We start from the raw sequence: 19,378 nt of genomic DNA, 5'->3' as shown, positions 1-19,378 counted from the left end.
TTATATGCGTTAACATTGTCTACATTATGAAAACTGTAAAACCTTCAGGAAGATTTTCTAAAAAGTGGTTAAATTCCTGTATGGTAACACTTTCCAATAAGGTGTCATTTGTTAACAGTAGTTGATGTATTAACTAACATGAATGAACAATACATTTATCACATGATTTATTAATCTTTTTAATGTTAGTTAACAAAAATAGTTGTTCATTGTTAGTTCACAGTGCATTAACTAATGTTAAACACGACTTGTGATTTTAATAATGCATTAGTCAATGCTGAAATCAACATTAAATAAAATTAATAGCTGCTGTAGAAGTATTGTTCATTTTTAGTGCATGTTAAATAATGCAGTTAACTAATGAATCTTATTGTAAAGTGTTACCTGTACATTAATTCCAAATCGCTAACTTTTTTCTATTAAAACAGCACATTTGATGCTGTAGCGCAGATGTTGCGTAAGTGCATTTATTCAGCAGCCAGTGTGGAGAGAGTATGTGCACATGGTTGCCAGCTTGGAAAGATTAAGTAAAACACTGGGCAGAAAATGTATCCATTTAGAAGAGAAGCTCTGATTAGGGATTTTACACTCTTGACATCTGGCAAGCGCAAGCGTGAAAGCTTGTGGGGGCTTGTTACCAATTCAGGAGAAAGGAAATGTCAAATAAAAAAGAAGCTTTTTTAGGATAAATAACCAGCGGGTGAATATTACAGATGATTATATTTAATTCATTTAGAAAAGCAGAAATCGTGATCACGAATAAAATACTATCGTGCAGCACTACTTCATGGGATTGTAGTTCTTTCTAAATTAAAGCCATTAAGTACATAGTTCTGTAGCTTTGTCTTGTTTGCTTCAACTCAAAGTTTGTAATGTGATTTACGTTGTAGCTGGTTGGTTTGGGTCAAGGCTTAAATCATGGGAGAATGAATGGGTAGCTGAGTTGTGAGCTTGCAGTCTGACAACCTGAAATGTGAATGTGAAATACAGTTAAAACGCTATGCTGAAAACTGAAAACAGCCATTACTACCACAAATGTGCTGATTTGTTACTCTAGAAACCTCAGCTGAAAATAATTTTGCTACTTTAATTGTAGAAATATTGTGGAAATATTCTTAAACAACATTTTTGCTTTAAAAATGGGCAAAAAGCCCATCTTTCTCCAGAATCACATCATTCTGTTCTGCTATTTTGTGTGTGAAGGTGCACTACTGTGATGCTTCTTCAAAAATAATAGAAGAAACGATAATGTGATTAAGTAGCTGGTACCAGAATAATACAATCTTTTGCTTCTCATTTCTATACACAATAATCGGATTAGTTTTGTTGACTTAAATGTTTATATACTGATAAAAGTGAACACAATCACCTCAGCATATATACAGACCCTAGAGTTTTTTGACAAAATGACATGACTGTTTGTGTTTATGCATCTTTTTGAGTAATGGCATTGTTTTTTTTATGGTCATTTGAGGTGTCATGAGATTTTGTTTTCGTCTAGCTCTCCTGCGTGGTTCTTTGTGCAGTGAACTGCAGCGTTTGGCTTGATTTAACAAGTCTGTGTTTGTTTTGAAGCTAAAGATGAGAGCCGGGGGAATGAGCGAGTCGTCCAAGTGGAAGAAGCAGAAGCGTTCTCCCCGCCCCCCTCGTCACATGGTGCGCAGTCCCTCAGGACAGATGGATCCAGCCCAGTCCAGTACCCTCACCAACAACCTTTCAGGTATGCAAAGATAAGTCAGTTAGATTCAATTTGTGTTTTAAAGTTTACACTACTGATCAAAAATATGGGTCTGTAAGATTTTTAAATGTATTTGAAAGAAACCTCTTACGCTCTCCAAGGCTGCATTTACTTGATCACATTTACAGTATTATTGTAAAATATTATAACCAAATAATGTTAAAAATAAAAGCAATTATTTGAAATAGAAATCTTGGTAACACTTCACTATAAGGTTCCATTTGTTAATGTGTTAAATATTATAATATAATATTAATATGAAAATTCTGTCATTAATTACTCACCCTCATGCTGTTCCAAACCCGTAAGACCTTCATTCATCTTCAGAACACAAATTAAGATATTTTTGATGCAACACAACTACCACATTCAAGGCCAAGAAAGATAGTAAGAACACTGTTAAAATAGTCCATGAGACATAAGCGATTCAACTCTAAGGTTATGAAGCTATGAGAATACTCTTTGTGCGCAAAGAAAACAAAAATAATGTCACATGGACTATTTTAACTCAGAATTTTAATTTTTAAGTGAATCTCTTTAACTACATTAGTTAAGATGAACTAACGATGAAAAATATATTTATAAAAAGCATTTATTAATCTTTGATAATGTTAATGTTTTACTAATGCTTTATTAAAATCAAAAGTTGTATCTGTTCATATTTTATTAATGGATCTGAGCTAACATAAACTAACAGTGAACAGCTGTATTTTCATTAACTAACATTAACAAAGATTAATAAATTCAGTAACAAATATCTTGCTCATTGTTAATGTTAGTTGCAAATAACTAATGTTAACAAATGAGATTATTGTGAAGTGTTACCAAGATTTTTAGTAACATTATTAATGTCTGTACTGTCACTTTTGGTCAATTTAATGCGTCCATGCTGAATAAAAACAATTTCTTAAAAAAAAAAAAAAAAATCTTAATGAACCCCAAACTTTTACAGCAGTGTGTGTGTACCAATACAAAATAATAAACAGCAGTATATACCTACATATTTTTTTAACTAAATGTTATTTCATTATATGAAAAATGTTGCTAGATATTTCTGCGTTACATAAAACAATATTTAAAAATGTTCACTTTTTAATTAACTTTTGAGCTTTGCTATTAAAATAACTCCGTATCCTCTCTTACTTGCGAGAATTGAAACAAAAACAAATAGTGAATTTCTTGACTAAAATGTATTTTGTGTACAGTGTAATCATCATATCCACCTTATTTTTCAACACAGAAGTAAGCCTATGGGCGAGATGTCCAATTCATTAGCTGCTATAGGGAAATAACGAGAAGAATAACAACGTGCAGTAAACGGTACAACTGCTTGCACTACAAACCAGTGTGCTCATAATTAAGATAATACATTAAAAAAATGGTAAGACACACCAGTTTGCAATATTAAGCAACAAAACAAGCACTTTTGTACAGCTAAAAATAGCTAAACATGTCTGAGACCAGAAGCCATAAAATTTACAAATGGCTATGCCCATCTTTACAGGAAAAATAAGGTGGATAAACATTCAGTATATCATCCTGTTTTAAGGTTAAGAAGAATAGCATGTTCTCATCCCAGTGTGTTTATTTCAGGTGGAGTTCCTTTCATAGAGCAGCACAGTGGAGGTTCTTCTGCTCTTCCTGGTTCAGACAGTGCAGCTTCGTCCATCTCCAGTCCCACCACTGACAGTGGCTTAGACACCGGCTCTAAAACAACATCAAAGGAAGATCTCACAGACTTGGAGCAGAGCAGCTCAACGGCCACCACTCCCATGACACCCTCCACAGAGCCAGGCAGACTGGAATCACAGGTATCCCTCAGACCATCATTAACCTATAAGTAAAATATAAGCATCAATAAACTAAAGTGCATGGGTTTAGAGCTTGATGGTATAATGTACTGTGTCATTAGGATGGCAGAGAAGTGGAACGTGCTCAGTCAGCCTCAGTGGAATCCATTCCTGAAGTCCTGGAAGACCGAGACTTGCTAGCTGACCAGTCGGATTCAGCATCAGTTCACGACATGGACTATGTAAACCCCAGAGGCGTGCGCTTCACACAGTCCACCCAGAAAGAGGGTAAGAGGAATAGTGCATCCAAAATATACATCAAAGGCCCCGACATCAAAATGAATTCACACCAGTTTGTTTTTCGATTTTTTTTTTTTTAAATATATTACGGCTGTTATGCTCTCGTTTCCTGAAATGCAATTGAAGTACCATTGTGTTTCTCCAGGTGCTGCTCTAATCCCGTATGGTCTCCCGTGCCTGAGAGAGCTCTTCCGCTTTCTCATCTCTCTCACCAACCCACATGACCGCCATAATTCAGATGTGATGATGCACATGGGCCTCCAACTGTTGAACGTGGCTCTAGAAGCTGCACACATTGCCCCCTACCAGTCGTTGCTCTGTCTTGTCAAAGATGAGCTCTGTAGGCACCTCATACAGGTGCAACTTTGTTCTTTTCTAATCTTTTTTTGTGTGTTTCTCTGTTTTCAGCTGTAGTAAATATTCTCTGTGTCTCTTTGTAGTTGTTAGGCGTGGACCGAATGAATCTATACGCCGCCTCCATACGCGTGTGCTTTCTTCTCTTTGAAAGCATGCGAGAACATCTCAAGTTTCAGCTTGAGGTACGTGACTGAATGATGGATTTTCTATGCTGAGATATAAGCCATCTCCGATGCTGAAAGTCACTCTTTGTATGTCTCTGTAGATGTACCTGAAAAAGCTAATGGACATCATTACCTCAGAGAACCCTAAAATGCCCTATGAGATGAAGGAGATGGCCTTGGAGGCCATCGTACAGCTCTGGAGGATCCCCAGCTTTGTCACAGAGCTCTACATAAACTACGACTGTGACTTTTACTGTTCCAACCTGTTTGAGGATCTCACCAAACTGCTCTCTAAGGTGAGCTACTCCAACTCCAGACATTCAGCTAGCAGGGACTAATGAAGAAATAGATATAGAGTTTGAAAATAGTCCTTCGAAATGCGCAGCACTTTAATTTTTTGTGTTTATTAGAGGTTCAAGCACGAAGTGCTGAAACCCTATTGTAATTGTTAGAATGGTCACGGATCAGCGATCTCCATGTAAAACTGATCATGCAAACCAAACCATAAATTGTAGAGACTTGAAACTTGGAGGGATGGTAGTACTCACACCACTGACAACCTGACGAAGTTTCGCCCTAATTGGCCTGCCGGGGGCGCTACAGCGAACAAAAGTACGAAATCGCTCATAACTCCTAAACCGTCAGAAACGGAAAGAGATATCTTCGCCAAACTCAACAAAAACGCAGAGCTTTGCCAATTGGTGGCGCTATAAGAGGGGAAAGCAAAACATAAGTGGCTATAACTATGCAGCCATTTGTTCCATCAACATGAAAATTGGTGTGCATAGTCTTGGTCAGATGTGCCACAAATGTCTACAATGACATTTGCGTATCTCAAAAACATGGCCGCCATTGGCCAACGAATTTTGAGCACCTGTTAGACAAGGTTAATGGAGGCCAATTGGAATGAAACTCAGTGGGCCTGTTTGACTCATGGCCCCAAAGGTCTGAGAGAAATTTAAAATAAATCTGCCACTGGGGGGGCTATATCGCATTTTCAAGGGCATAAACGGTTGTACATTGTGTTTTTCTCACACATGCATGATATTCCTGTCGTACAATAGAACTCCTCATTCCGGACAACTTTGCCTCTAGAACCACTGCTGTCAATCAAATTGTTTAAGTGACTGTGATGATATAAAAAACCTACTTTTGCTAACTTGTCAACTCAATCTGGTATAAACCACTGCAGTACAACTCAAATTTACCTATAAAGCCTAAAGAAAAACTCAAAACTTGACAAAACCTGCTGAGCACATGTGACAAATGATTCTAAACAAGCATGCAAAGTTTTAAGGGGATCGTCATAATCATTAAAAAACGTATTTCTATGGTAAATTACCTGGATTTGCCAAAATTGCTTTTTAAATCATTGATTTAGGTGTTTACAAGCTTGCTAAATAATGTCTTTTTTCATATGTGCTTAATGCCTTAAAGCACTTGAACCCCAATAATCGCTTCTTTCAGCTATATTTTTTTATTATTACCGTTATTACTTTTTATTGGAGCGGTTTCACCTCTGAAATTTCTGTACGTTTCTGACATTATTATGACGTTATGTTGATTAATTGTGTTTTTGTACTGCAGAATGCCTTTCCAGTGTCTGGGCAGCTCTACACAACCCATCTCCTGTCACTTGAAGCCCTGCTGACAGTGATTGACAGCACAGAGGCTCATTGTCAGGCCAAAGTGCTCAACAGCGCTGCACAGCAGGACCAGTCAGAATCAACGACAGTAGAAGGAGACAGTTCCGTCAATACAATCACCGATTCAACAACAGGTGGGCAGGATCAGCAGTTTCAGGATGGCAGACATTACTGTTGTAATAAAACTAAGTAAACTACAGTTAATTAAAGAGATTTTTTGTTTCTCATAATGGCAAACTCTTCTTTTGTTCGTGGCATACAGAGACTGGCAAATCTGTACCCAATTCTAATGGGCAGAATGCTGTGGTGTTAGAGACGAGGACTGCCTGTCCTCCCACCAGCGGTCATCTGATGGCAGAGAAGATGAGATTAGGCAGACAGGACCAGGAGGAGACAGACACGGGTACTGTGAAAAGCAACAAACAACTAAGACAAAATACTTACTGAATTGCAGTAATCATTCAGGGATTTAGAGTAATCAAATGCTGCTTTGTCTTAATCCAGCAGAGAAGAAAAGCTTGAAGAAGCCTCAGCGTTTCACCAGCTGTCTTCCAGACTCTCAGGAACTTTTAGAGATCAAGAACAAGAAGAAGGTGGGCTGTGCATCTTCAGTTATTGTGTGAATGTTATAACCTTCAAATCTGTACTTAAAATACACTTTTTGTGCATACCTCAAAGCTTCTGATCACGGGTACAGAGCAGTTCAATCAGAAGCCCAAGAAGGGCGTTCAGATCCTGCAGGAGAAAGGCCTGCTTAGCAGCCCCATGGACAATAATGAGGTGGCCCAGTGGCTGAGAGAAAACCCTCGCCTGGACAAGAAGATGATCGGAGAGTTTATCAGCGATCGCAAGAACCCCGACCTGCTCGACAGTTTTGTCAAGTAAATCTCCTCTTTGTTGCATTTTTTTAATTAATTAATTAATTTATTTTTTTATGATGCAAGGATTAGGCTAGCTGCATATTGCTAACTCAAAGCATTGGTTGGAGATGTTGTTAGTTAAATCTTATGAAAGTAGTGAAGGAATGGTCATATTTCACTTTTGAAGAAAAAAAAGTTTAGTTTTAGTGTTAATTTTGTCAGCCATCTTTAATTTAGTCTCAGTCTTTTAAATTAGTCTTAGACTTAGTTCTTTGTCAAATGTACTTTTTAGTTATTGTCATATTTTGTCAACCTTGTCCTGTTTTTTAGTCGACTAACCCCCCGGTTTCACAGACAAGGCTTAAGCCTAGTCCTAGACTAAAATGTATGTCTGAGGTGTTTCCATGCAACTTAAGGCTTTTTACTTACTCTTTGCTTACTTTTCTTTTTAGGAGCACAGTTAAAATTTCAGGGACACCTTCTAGTCTAAAAATCTGATCAAAATTAGCCTTCCTATTACAAGGTGATATTTGACTCCTTAAAGCGTTTTACAGGGGAATTTTGTTTTTACTATTGTAATGGCATTTTTGTATCTTTATTAAAAGTATGTCATCTTTTATGTAAATTTTTTTTTTAATTTAATGATGCTCAGAGGTGGCATGAGTGCAGTCAAATTCATAAACTCCTTGAAATTAATGTTTTAAATATAAAATTTTGAATATAGAAATATTAAATGATTTAAATATTTGAAAAGCTACTTTAAAAATGAAACTAAAACTGCCAGTAGGTGGCAGCAAGTCACTGCTTTAATTACTGAATCATTCATTAATTTGATTCGTTCGAACAGCTGATTCATTCAGGAATAAAGCAAGTGACCATCTTTATGAATTGGTAATTGAATCATTGACTCACTAGATTCGTTTAAAACGCACATTCGTTCATAAACAAACACTGCTGTGTTTGAATGGAGATGGCACGCAGCTCAGTTGTGATTTGTTTGAAACTATTTTTGATGGCGAAATAGAGCAAAATCAGTCAATAGTTTTGTAGTCAGACAATGCAAGTCACTTAATATTAACTTCTTGTTTATTTAACTGTTGTATCAAATCAGTACACTCTCAATTACACACTCTCTACACTTCATGAAAGGATTTGTGAGATATGTCTGTGATACATTACTCAATGTTGCAAAAACATGTAGAAACCCTTGAAGCTCCCAAAACGCGCTGCTCATGCTCCACTGACACTTACGATGTGAAACGGGTATAAACAGGCTACTACTGATCCAGCAACACAAACAGTCTTTTTAACCACACATGATTATTTCTGTTACAGACATTTAAATAACAGAAGTACTGAGATAAAAGTTTATAGTTTGTGTATAAACACTTATTGTCTACAGAAGCGATCAAAACGAAAGTATCTTAACACTTGTATTGTATTGTAACACAGTATATTACGTATGTATTGCGACACTTATCCTCTTCCGCCAGGAGGTGGTGACTGCCAGTTTAAAAAAAAAAAAAAAAGTCATTTGTCGTTGAATCATTCATTTAGGAAATTCCAATAGTAAAACAAGCCTATGAATTGAGAAAACCATTAACTTAAATAGTTGCCATGATTGTTCAGTTAACATTCGTCAACACCAACTTCTTGTTTTTCCAACTTCTAATTTCAGTCTAAGGCCTGAAAATTGGATGTGATCCTTTAGCTGTAGATGTTATTCTCACTAAGCTTACTATCATGCTCAAAGTGACTGTCAGTATGGAGTTTGAGATAATTATACCTTAAAGTTATTTTAAGGCCATCTCTATCTCTTCCTCAGCACGTTCACCTTCCAGGGCCTGCGCATAGACGAAGCGCTCCGTTTGTATCTGGAGGCATTCCGTCTTCCTGGCGAAGCGCCTGTCATTCATCGGCTCTTGGAAACCTTCACTGACAACTGGCATGTAAGTCAGCTGCCACACACACACACACACACAAGCACGGACTGGCACGGACTGACACGAATATATATATACACTCGAGCGGGAACACACACATATATACTCTTTAAATAGTTTGTAGGTTCGCTGCAGTCACAGACACAAGCATTCTTACAGTTCTTCCATTACCACACTCCAAGGCAATCCTGGCCGCCAACTGGCCCCATCATCAGGTAATTAGGGACAGCAGAACAGCAGTTCGCTCTGGATCACAGACGGGGTCTTTAGTCACGCAGGTAATCGGGGAAGAGGAAAATGTTGCACCGGGAAGTGAGACACATCCATCTGGCCTGCAGAAAGCGGTTCACGATCCGAGGACATTTCGAACATGCTCGCTTAGTGCATATTAAAGGCCGTTCTCTGTGTGTGACCTGGAAAGTATTTGCAGAAATTTCTTTTCTTAGGCGCCATTCTCAATCGCTGCGGGTGAGCTCATGTGATTATGCCACATAGATATGGGGGTTGTGCCCTCCCTGAAGCAGCGATGTATCGAAACCGGAATGGATTCAGTGTCTGACATTTACACTAGTAGGAGATCCCGAAGGAATTACTGTGCCCTTTTCTATTTTTCTAGTGGCGAATGATCTTCAAAGCGCTCCTGTAAAGATGAGCGTACACATTAGGTGATTTGATGATGCTATTCTTGCGCTTACAGTCAATTGTATGGTCTTGTTCTTTTGTGTGCAGAAAGTGAACGGTAATCCCTTCCAGTCAAACGACGCTGGCTTCGCCCTGGCTTATGCAGTCATCATGCTAAACACCGATCAGCACAACCATAACGTTCGCAAGCAGAACATCCCCATGACGTTGGAGGTGAGCCACATGTGTCCTGTTCAAAACGGGACATCCAGAAGCTGTTCACATGTTCAGGGCCCTTTCTGAGAGATCAGTTTCAGCTCTGTGACTTAACTGTAGAACATAACTGTATTGTGTGTTATTTGTGTAAGTATGTTATGAAACCATCTGTCTAGATTTGCCACACATACAGATTACTGTTATGTAGCTGTGTCTCGCTTTTACGTGCTTCAGACGACCGGCCTCGATTTAGTGGAGCTTTAAGCTTGTATGAAAAACAAAGATGTCAGGCACATTTACAAACTATTACTAATGACTTCACTTGCATCATCTTAAGGAAGATTTTCAAGTTTTGCTTTTTGTTGTCTCTGCCAAAAGTGAATCCCTTTAATTCTCAGTTGTATAACAGTCAGAGATGCAAATAAGCAACTACTGGTGAATCTCACGGGACCCAATACAAAGTTAGATTTTACACCAAAATCAAAAAAGAAATGATCAAATATTAATTTATATAGAAAAAGTAGTCTTTTTTTTTTTGTCATTAAAGCTGCATGTCCACCAAAGCGTTTTTAGCCAGCTGAAAACAAACAGCTGTAAGCGCTTGAGAGTGTTACGTTTTATTCCCAATGAAACGCTGTGGTTATGATACAAAATATCCACTTAAGTAATGGCAAAAAAAAAAAAAGAAATAAAGTTTCTCCAAGCATTATTTTTTCTAATAGTAATATTAGTAGTCTGGCAATTCAATCTGTTAGAGACATAAATACTTGGAGACAAGCAATATTCATTTCTTCAATGTTGTTCAGCCGTAGTACAAACAGGGTGGTCGGTATTAGTCCCGCCCCTCCTCCTCTCTGATTGGTTAACTGACTAGAAAGTAACAGTGATGAGAGCAGAGTTTTACTCAAAGCTGAACTTTCTTCAACTCTCGGCATTGAGAAAAAAAAACATCTAAACACTTAACAAGAAAAAAAACGCTTAGCGCTTGGGATGCTCCTGCCGTTTAAAAAAAATAAAAAATAAGAACAATTAAGAACAATTGAAAGACTACTTCAAACGCGGGGAAAGACATTTTGGTCAACATGCGGACTGATTTATTTTTTGCATTGACATTTTTTATGACAGTTAAGCAAATGTTACTGTAATACAAAAATCCAGTTGTCATTACCATAATTTAAATAATAAAAATAGTATTCTTTTGAAACAATTGAAACAATCGAAAAACTACACCAACTGTGGGGAAAAACACGTTGGTGGGCACGCGGACTAAGATTTATTTTTTGCATTGTGAACTTTTTATGACAGTGATGCAAGTGTTACTGTAATACAAAAATCCAGTTGTCATTACCATAATTGAAAAAATATATATATAAATAACATAATAATAATAATAATAATAATAATAATAATAATAATAATAATAATATTTTTTAATTATTTTATTCAAATAATGTTGGTGATCACTAAGGACTTTTTAAAACATGATAAATACATTTGAAAAGTCTTACCATGCCCAAACCTTTGAACAGTTGTGTGTGTGTGTGTTATATTTGTTGTTTAGCAATGATATTACAATACTATAATTAAGTATAGAAAATATAAAGTATAGAAATTATGTATTTAAGTGCTGTGCAATGATTAATCACATCCAGAATAACTTTTTGTTTACACAATATGTGTGTATTGTGTATATTTATGTATATATAAATACACACATACAGTATATATTTTGAAAATATTTACATGTGTATATTTTTATTGATATAAAAAAGGCTTAAAATGCAGGCAAAATTTAATTTCGTTGCAAATATATGTATTTTTATTTTGTTTTGGTGTTAAATGTGACTGGGACATTCATGAGATTCACCCTTAGAGACTTAGAGGCTGCGACTGGTGGCATCTTTTCATCAGCACCCACTGACTCCTTGAGTTTTCCATGCATTAGCACCAGATGCATTTAAACAGATGATCACACAGATCTTCCTGCTAAAAGCACTGGTGTTGTAAAGGAATACAGGGAGCAGTGGGAATGGTAATCAGCAGGTATTCAGCCCAAGCACAGAGGGGATAAGCGGCGGCGAAGTGAAAGGCGAGCAGCAGGAGACGAGGCGGGACTGGGCTTTTGGCAGACGGCGCGTCCAGCTGTCTTGTCTCTGTGTCAGCTAGCGTGTGTGCGTCTGCTCCGGCTTTCCAGCCGTGGAAAATGCGGTCCTGGAAAGACCCTCTGTTTACTCCTCTGTTTATTTCTCCTTCTGTTCATCCCCCTCTCGTGGGGGAGCTCAGGTTTCCCTTGCTTTACCTGCCATTAAGAAAGTATGCAGTAAAACAGTGGCCTAACGCCATCACTCAGCAGCGGACGTCTGCGTGTTTATTTGAGCTGAGGCTGGCCTTAGACCAGCCTGCTTAACACTAACACCTATTAAGTGACACCAGCAGTAATAAACCGAGACCAATTATTGGATTTGAAAGGTGATATTTGGAGGATGTCGCTCTAATTGGATGGAATGAAGGCATTTTAATCAGTTTCCTCCTCCTGTTTGTTGTTTTGTTTTATTTGTCTAGCAATTCAAGAAGAATCTCAAAGGTGTGAATGGAGGAAATGACTTTGATCAGGACATGCTGGAAGACATCTACAATGCCATCAAGTTAGTCATTGCTCTAGTGCTCACGTATAGTTTTCATTACCTCCTGCTTGTTGAACGCCTGTAATATGATTATATAAAATATAACTGGTCATTTGCCGTACAATAAATGTTTTTGTGATCTTCAGGTTAATAAAACCACATCCAGAGTGTTAGGGCTCAACAATAAGGATGACCCACTTACTGTTGATAATGTACAAATGGCTCACAAAATGAACATTTGATTTTCTGTAATGTATTGAAATTTTGATGTAAATTTGGAACTAAGGTAAAGTTACAGTAACATACAGTAAGTGAGTTTGTAGGGATTTGTAATTGTTAATGAATTGATGGCTGCATAATTTCCAACTAGTATTACAAATAATATTAATAATTTATTTGCTGCTACGTACTTTTAGGCCAGTATACACTTTCTTTGATAAGTTTGGACTTTATTAGGTTTTTTTCTTTTTTTTAAATGTCGCTCACCAAGGCAGCATTTATTTGATTTAAAAAAAAATAAAAACAGAAATATTGAGGAATATTATTACAATTTAAAATAACTGTTTTAGATTTAAATGCATTGGTAAATATAATTTGTTCCTGTGGTGCAAAGCTGAATTTTCAGCATCATTACTCCAGTCTTCAGTGTCACATGATTCTTCAGAAATTATTCTAAGATATAAGTAGATCAGCAATGTTGAAAACAGTTGTGCTGCTTTAACATTTTTGTAAACACCATGTTTTTTTTTTTTTTTTAGTTTTCTTTAATGCAGAGAAAGTTAAAAAAACAGCATTTCTTGAAATCGTTTTTTTTTTGGTAACAATGTTAAATCTTTACTTTCAAAAAAGATTTAAGTAATTTTTTTTTTTTTTTTTTAATCGAAAGAATATTATTATAAAATATTATTTCGCTCTACATCAAAGAATACAATAAAAACAGAAATATTGAGAAATATTATTACAATTTAAAACAATTTAAATATATTTAAATATATTGCTAAATGTAGTTTATTCCTGTGATGCAAAGCTGAATTTTACAGCATCGTTACTCCAGTCTTTAGTGTCACATGATCCTTCAGAAATCATTCTAATATGATAAGGAATGAATAGTAGATCAGCAATGTTAAAATGTTTAATATTTTTGTACAAATAGTGTTTTTTTAGGATTCTTTGATATAGAGAAAATTCAAAAGAACAGCATTAATTGAAATAAAAAAAAATGTAACAATGTAAAATCTTTATTTTCATTTTTGAAAGTGATTTATGTAATCTAGGGTTAGATTTTTAAAATATTATTAAAAGAATATTTTTTTATAAAATACTATTTCGCTCACCAAGGCTGCATTTATTTGATCAAAAAAAAAAAAAAAAAAAAAATACAATAAAAACAGAAAAATATTACTATAATTTAAAATAAAATAAATAGTTTTAGATTTGAATATATTGCTAAATGTAATTTATTCCTACTCCATTTTTCATTGTCACACGGATCTTCAGAAATCATTCTAATGTGATAAAGAATGAATAGTAGATCAACAATATTGAAATGTTTAGTATGTTTGTACAAACCAGGCTTTTTTTAAAGATTTTTTGACGTAGAGAAAGTTGAAAAGATTTTTTAAATGTAAAATTTTACATTTTTGATCAGTTTTAATCAAAGTGCAAATCTAAACATCTGAAAAGTCCTTCTTGTTGAGCTCTGATGTTTATTATCTCTGTTATAAACCTCATGTCTCTGGTCTTTAAGTGTGTGGATATAGTGATGTATACAATGGCTCAGATGGGATAAGCTGAGATAAACGTATGTGGTCCTGCAGGAACGAGGAGATTGTGATGCCTGACGAGCAGACGGGGCTGGTGAAGGAGAACTATGTATGGAGTGTTCTGCTGCACAGAGGAGCTTCATCAGAAGGGTTATTCCTGCATGTGCCTGAAAGCAGTTATGACCGCGACCTCTTCACCATGACCTGGGGACCCACTATTGCCGCCCTCTCCTACGTTTTTGACAAGAGCCTTGATGACAATATCATTCAGAAGGCCATTGCTGGGTTCAGGTAAGACCTGCAGATTGGTAGACTGGTTTTGCGTGAAGCCTTTAAATCAAAACAGTTAACTATACTAAACACTGCCGCTCTTTTGCGTTCTTTCAGGAAATGTGCCATGATCTCTGCACATTATGGCTTCAGTGATGTCTTTGATAACTTAATCATTTCACTCTGCAAGTTTACTACTCTCAGCTCTGAGGTAAGACCTGAAGCACCCTGACCAGATGCATTGAGTTTCCTACAGCATGAGTGAACAGATCTGATTGGGTTTTGTGTGCCTTTAGTCTGTAGAGAACCTGCCCACTGTGTTTGGCAGTAACAGGAAGGCTCAAGTTGCTGCCAAGACCGTGTTCAGCCTGGCCCACCGTCATGGTGACATTTTACGAGAAGGATGGAAAAATATCATGGACTCCATGCTGCAGCTTTTCAGGGCTGAGCTCTTACCAAAGTCCATGGTTGAGGTGAGATGGGGCTGCCAATGTATCACTTGAAATCCTAAAAACATTTGCATGCTTAGGAGAAAGTAGGTCTATTTAGATCAGCCAATAGTGCCACCTACTGTCACATTTTACAAAATATGTCATTCTTGTTGAAAGGTTGAGGACTTTGTGGACCCTAATGAGAAGATTTCCTTACAGCGTGAAGAGACGCCATCAAACAGGTATATTAAAAAAAAATATTTGAAACTATTTTATCTTGTTTTTTTTTTTTTTTTTTTTTTTTTTTTTTTTTTTAATAAATGCATACTTCTAGGTTTTAGACAAGCTGCTTTTAGTGATTGACATTAGAGCTTTATGGCTTTAAAGATCTGTTATTCTAGTGCATTATTTTAGTTATTACATAGTTAATACGTAGTTATTATATTGTTATTATACCTGTGAATTCTAGTGCAGTAATATATGCACTTTTTAACTTATTTTAATTTGTTAGACATATTTTGTCAGGCATGTAGAAAAAAATAATATAAAAGTAAAACTTTTTGTTATTGTTTACATGCATATTTGGGCACACAAGTAAATAATTTGATTCTACAAGGTGCTAAAACATTGAAAATAAATGTAAAGTTGCATATTATTAGTACTGCATGGCTTTATTAGCATTTCTTCACCAAAACATAATGTGTACCATGATGCTGCAGCGATTGGTATGTTACATATAGGGCCCTATGATTTCCATGATGCGGAAAACGCAAACAGAATCGCGGAATTCAGTCATAAAAATTGAATTTACTGTATAACGTGGATTGTCACAGAATTTTGGATAAATAAATCAAAAGTAGGTCAGAACACTTAAATCAAAATGCAATATGGATTAGTGTCTGTGAATATTAAGGCACAAGAAACTATTGAAACTATATGAATCCTGCATGTTCTTCGTGTCTCTGTGTGAATGATTGGCGCAGACGTGCAGTTTCCTTTTCTACACACATACTAAAGTGTGCTTGAAGCTCCCGATGTTTTCAGTCTCTGCCGCCTCAATATACGAGTACATGAACACATAAACATAACCTCTAGAACTGATCTGAGAATCACTTCACGAGCATTTTGCCATTTCATTTGAGAAAAACTATTGTCATATTTTATACAAACAGAAACTTAAAGGTCTTCACAGCAACCTGTCAAAATAAAAGTTCGCTTTAACTTAATGTAAATAGACAATGGTTTGTGTGCGTAACTGATTTATTTAAAAATGTGTCACCTTAATGTGTTTTAGAATTTTTGTCTAGTAACAAAGATCTAGATCTGAAATGTATTTTATAATTTACTGAAATGTATTTTATATTTTATGACTTTCTATAAATTGTATATTATTTATTTAGAGATCACCAAGAAAATAGCCTTGATGCTGCCATGGCATTAAAAAGTGATAAGCAATAATAAATAATAATAGTTTGTTTAACTTAAGGAAATGGTGACAGAAAAAATAATATTTAATAGTACTTATAATAAAATTATTATTAAAAAAATATTTTTAAGAGATATTTACCAGAAGAAAATAACAGATTTTTTTTTTATCAGAAAAATGTAAAAATGCTGTATTTCTGTGAATAAATAAATAAATAAAAAAATTAATAAATTATGCTTTTAATTATTAAAATGTAATTAATTTATTAAAATTGAATCCAGAAAATTAATGGAGTACACAGAAACACAGATTACACAGAAAAATAGAAACAGAAAAAAGGGAGCCCTGAAAAATTTAATTTCATTCCATTCCATTTAGACATTCAGCCAATGCCCTAATAGATTAATTCAAGTCTTTTATGAACAATAATGCTGATTGTGATCTGTGAAATAACATTTGTGTGAAATTTTGATTTGTCTGATCAGGAAATCTAAATATTCATTAAAATCTAAAGAGGCCCAAATCATGACCAATCTTGTTTAAACCACATCATTTTTGATTTGTGACCCTGGACATCAAAACCAGTCATAAGGGTCGATTTTTGGAAAGTAAGATTTATTAATCATCTGAAAGCTGCATAAATAAGCTTTCCATTGATGTATGCTTTGTTAGGAAAGGACAATATAGTGAGAAAATCACTGGTATAGTTGTCCATAATGAAGTTCTTAGCAATGCATATTACTAATAAGTTTTGATATATTTACAGTAGGAAATTTGCAAAATATCTTCATGGAACATGATCTTTACTTAATATCCTAATTTTTGTCTGCATAAAAGAAAAATCAGTAATTTTTGACCCATAAAATGTATTTTTGGCTGTTGTACCTGTGCTACTTAAGACATTTGTCACGTTTATCATTTTCAGCTCAGTTTGATTTTTAATGTAATCTAAAACTGCCCTTTTTTTTTTTTTTTTTTTTTAAAAAGTACTTTAAGGAGTTAATCTATTCTTTTCTACCGCTGTACTTCTGTCAGGGGTGAGTCAGCTGTATTGAGTTTTGTGAGCTGGTTAACACTGAGTGAACAGTCTGGGCTCAGAGGCCCCTCCACTGAGAACCAGGAGGCCAAACAAGCTGCCCTGCTCTGCATAAAGGTACAGCACACGCATTCACTTACAAAACGCATTGCGTTAAAAAGTGAGTCTGAATCATTACTCCATCTGAAAAATATGCTAGCCTACCTGAATAGCAGAATTTTTCTCACATTTCTCCTCTCTTTACGTCAGCACTGTGACCCAGAAAAGCTGATTACAGAAAGCAAGTTTCTGCAATTGGAGTCTTTACAGGAGCTCATGAAGGTGAGGTCCGCATAGAAAGACTGGGTGTATACAAGAACGAAACCGTTTTTCGTTCTTTGGTGTGCTAATTAAAGTAAAGTAACAAAGTGTTTCTTAAAGGTTTGATTATGTAATTTTTCATGTTTCCAGGCTCTCATTTCGGTGACCCCTGATGAGGAAACATACGATGAAGAAGATGCTGCTTTTTGTCTGGAAATGCTGCTACGAATTATTCTTGAAAACAGGTACTTCAGTCAATAACACGTTGCATTACGTCATTGAGAATTCGTAGTCAGTGGAGTCAGACGAAAATGCAGCGACTTGACTGTGTGTTTACAGGGACAGAGTATCATGTGTTTGGCAAACGGTACGGGATCATCTGTACCAGTTATGCGTCCATGCCAGTGAGAGCTGCTTCCTGGTGGAGAGAGCAGTGGTGGGACTGCTCAGACTTGCCATACGCTTATTGCGCAGAGAGGACATAGGCTCACAGGTACACACACTCGACAAATACAGTGTTGAGGAGGAAGTGGATCAAACAGACAGCTAAGCAGCTTCCTCCCTTTCTCTGCACAGGTTCTCCTCTCTCTTCGCTTGCTGTTGATGATGAAGGGTCACGTCCTGTCCAGAGTCAGTCGGGAGGTGGCCTATGGCTTACACGAGCTGCTTAAAACCAATGCTGCCAATATCCACTGCACTGACGACTGGTACACGCTCTTTTCACTTTTGGAGTGCATCGGGGCTGGGGTCAAACCTCCGGCCGCCCTGCAGGTTGCCAACACCAACCCAGACAATGATACAGGTGATTCAGTCATTTCCACACATTTTATCTGTTAATGCACCTCAAGACACTTTAGAGTGTGGCCTTATCTTGTGTAATCCTTTTGTTCCAGGCGCTCAGTCAGATAGCGAACTGAGTTCGTATCATCAGAGTGAAGTTAGTCTTGATCGGGGATACACGTCCGACTCTGAGGTTTACACCGAGCACGGCAAATCCAGAATACCTCGTTCAGCTACCGATGTGGATGTGGGCTGGCTAGTGGTGAGTGTTCACACAATACCCCAGAGAGGAAGTCTGTTTGAGACAGATCCAGCCTTACGAAGTTCATTTGGATAGACATGTCCTCTAACATAACTTCTTTCTGATTTGGGCAGGTGGGTAAAGATGATCTGGATGGATCTAAGGCAGCAGTGATCTCATCTTCAAAGCCCTTGACCCATCCTCTCATTAACCAGTACAGTTTAACTCTTGGGCAGGATATGGGTCTGCATGACACCAAATCCCTCATCAAGTGCGTGGATTCGCTTTCCTTCATCGTACGCGATGCCGCCCACGTCACTCCAGAAAACTTTGAGCTTTGTGTTAAAGCCATACGAGTGTTCGTGGAGGCTAGCCTTAATGGAGGTACGTATCTCTTATACAACTAAGTACCAGTGTCAGAAATTAATTGGGGCTTTGGGTAAACATGCCTCTGAAAGCCATCCAAATTTCAAGTTAAGAGACTAAAAAAACCTCCTGTGTTGGTTCATGTTCATTAAATTTATGACACATGATATGAGTGTGTTTTTTCCCTAATATCAGCACAATTGCAATTCTGTTTTTGAGCAAATCGATTGAGTGAATGATTCAATGACCCATTTATAAAAACAGTCACTTGCTTCACTCCTGAATGAATCAGGCTTATTCAACTAATTGTTTGAATTAATGATTCAAAGACTTACTTATTAAAGGGAACCCCAGGTATTAAGACTAACTTTTTGCCACACCTGCCAATGGCTGGTGACGTGAGGAAAATTTACCAGCCAAAAATATTTTTTTACCGGCCATGAAACTATTTTTGCAAAAACAGTTACTTTAATTATATGCATTTATGGTGTAATTACTACAGTTTC

General features: G+C 36.4%; 1 protein-coding gene across 6 annotated transcripts in view; it reads left to right on the top strand.

Annotated features, from left to right (window-relative positions):
- The window catches only part of gbf1 (golgi brefeldin A resistant guanine nucleotide exchange factor 1), a 103,019-nt gene that overhangs the window by 70,788 nt on the left and 12,853 nt on the right, over window positions 1-19,378 (top strand). For 5 of the 6 annotated variants that reach the window (XM_051125537.1, XM_051125535.1, XM_051125534.1 and 2 more), the window contains 24 exons: window positions 1,576-1,720; window positions 3,332-3,549; window positions 3,651-3,816; window positions 3,974-4,185; window positions 4,269-4,367; window positions 4,451-4,645; window positions 5,937-6,129; window positions 6,258-6,398; window positions 6,500-6,588; window positions 6,674-6,876; window positions 8,681-8,804; window positions 9,528-9,653; window positions 12,198-12,280; window positions 14,077-14,313; window positions 14,410-14,503; window positions 14,589-14,765; window positions 14,901-14,965; window positions 17,185-17,302; window positions 17,435-17,506; window positions 17,636-17,730; window positions 17,825-17,978; window positions 18,062-18,287; window positions 18,379-18,527; window positions 18,641-18,890. In XM_051125537.1, the coding sequence (XP_050981494.1) occupies window positions 1,576-1,720; window positions 3,332-3,549; window positions 3,651-3,816; window positions 3,974-4,185; window positions 4,269-4,367; window positions 4,451-4,645; window positions 5,937-6,129; window positions 6,258-6,398; window positions 6,500-6,588; window positions 6,674-6,876; window positions 8,681-8,804; window positions 9,528-9,653; window positions 12,198-12,280; window positions 14,077-14,313; window positions 14,410-14,503; window positions 14,589-14,765; window positions 14,901-14,965; window positions 17,185-17,302; window positions 17,435-17,506; window positions 17,636-17,730; window positions 17,825-17,978; window positions 18,062-18,287; window positions 18,379-18,527; window positions 18,641-18,890 (3,631 nt within the window). The remainder of the gene's footprint in view (window positions 1-1,575; window positions 1,721-3,331; window positions 3,550-3,650; window positions 3,817-3,973; window positions 4,186-4,268; window positions 4,368-4,450; window positions 4,646-5,936; window positions 6,130-6,257; window positions 6,399-6,499; window positions 6,589-6,673; window positions 6,877-8,680; window positions 8,805-9,527; window positions 9,654-12,197; window positions 12,281-14,076; window positions 14,314-14,409; window positions 14,504-14,588; window positions 14,766-14,900; window positions 14,966-17,184; window positions 17,303-17,434; window positions 17,507-17,635; window positions 17,731-17,824; window positions 17,979-18,061; window positions 18,288-18,378; window positions 18,528-18,640; window positions 18,891-19,378) is intronic. The other variant, XM_051125533.1, reaches the window with a different exon arrangement.

Source organism: Labeo rohita, chromosome 13 (assembly GCF_022985175.1).
Source record: "Labeo rohita strain BAU-BD-2019 chromosome 13, IGBB_LRoh.1.0, whole genome shotgun sequence".
NCBI lineage: Eukaryota > Metazoa > Chordata > Actinopteri > Cypriniformes > Cyprinidae > Labeo > Labeo rohita.
Note: the sequence above shows the minus strand (reverse complement) of the source record. Positions and strands in the feature narration are given on the sequence as shown.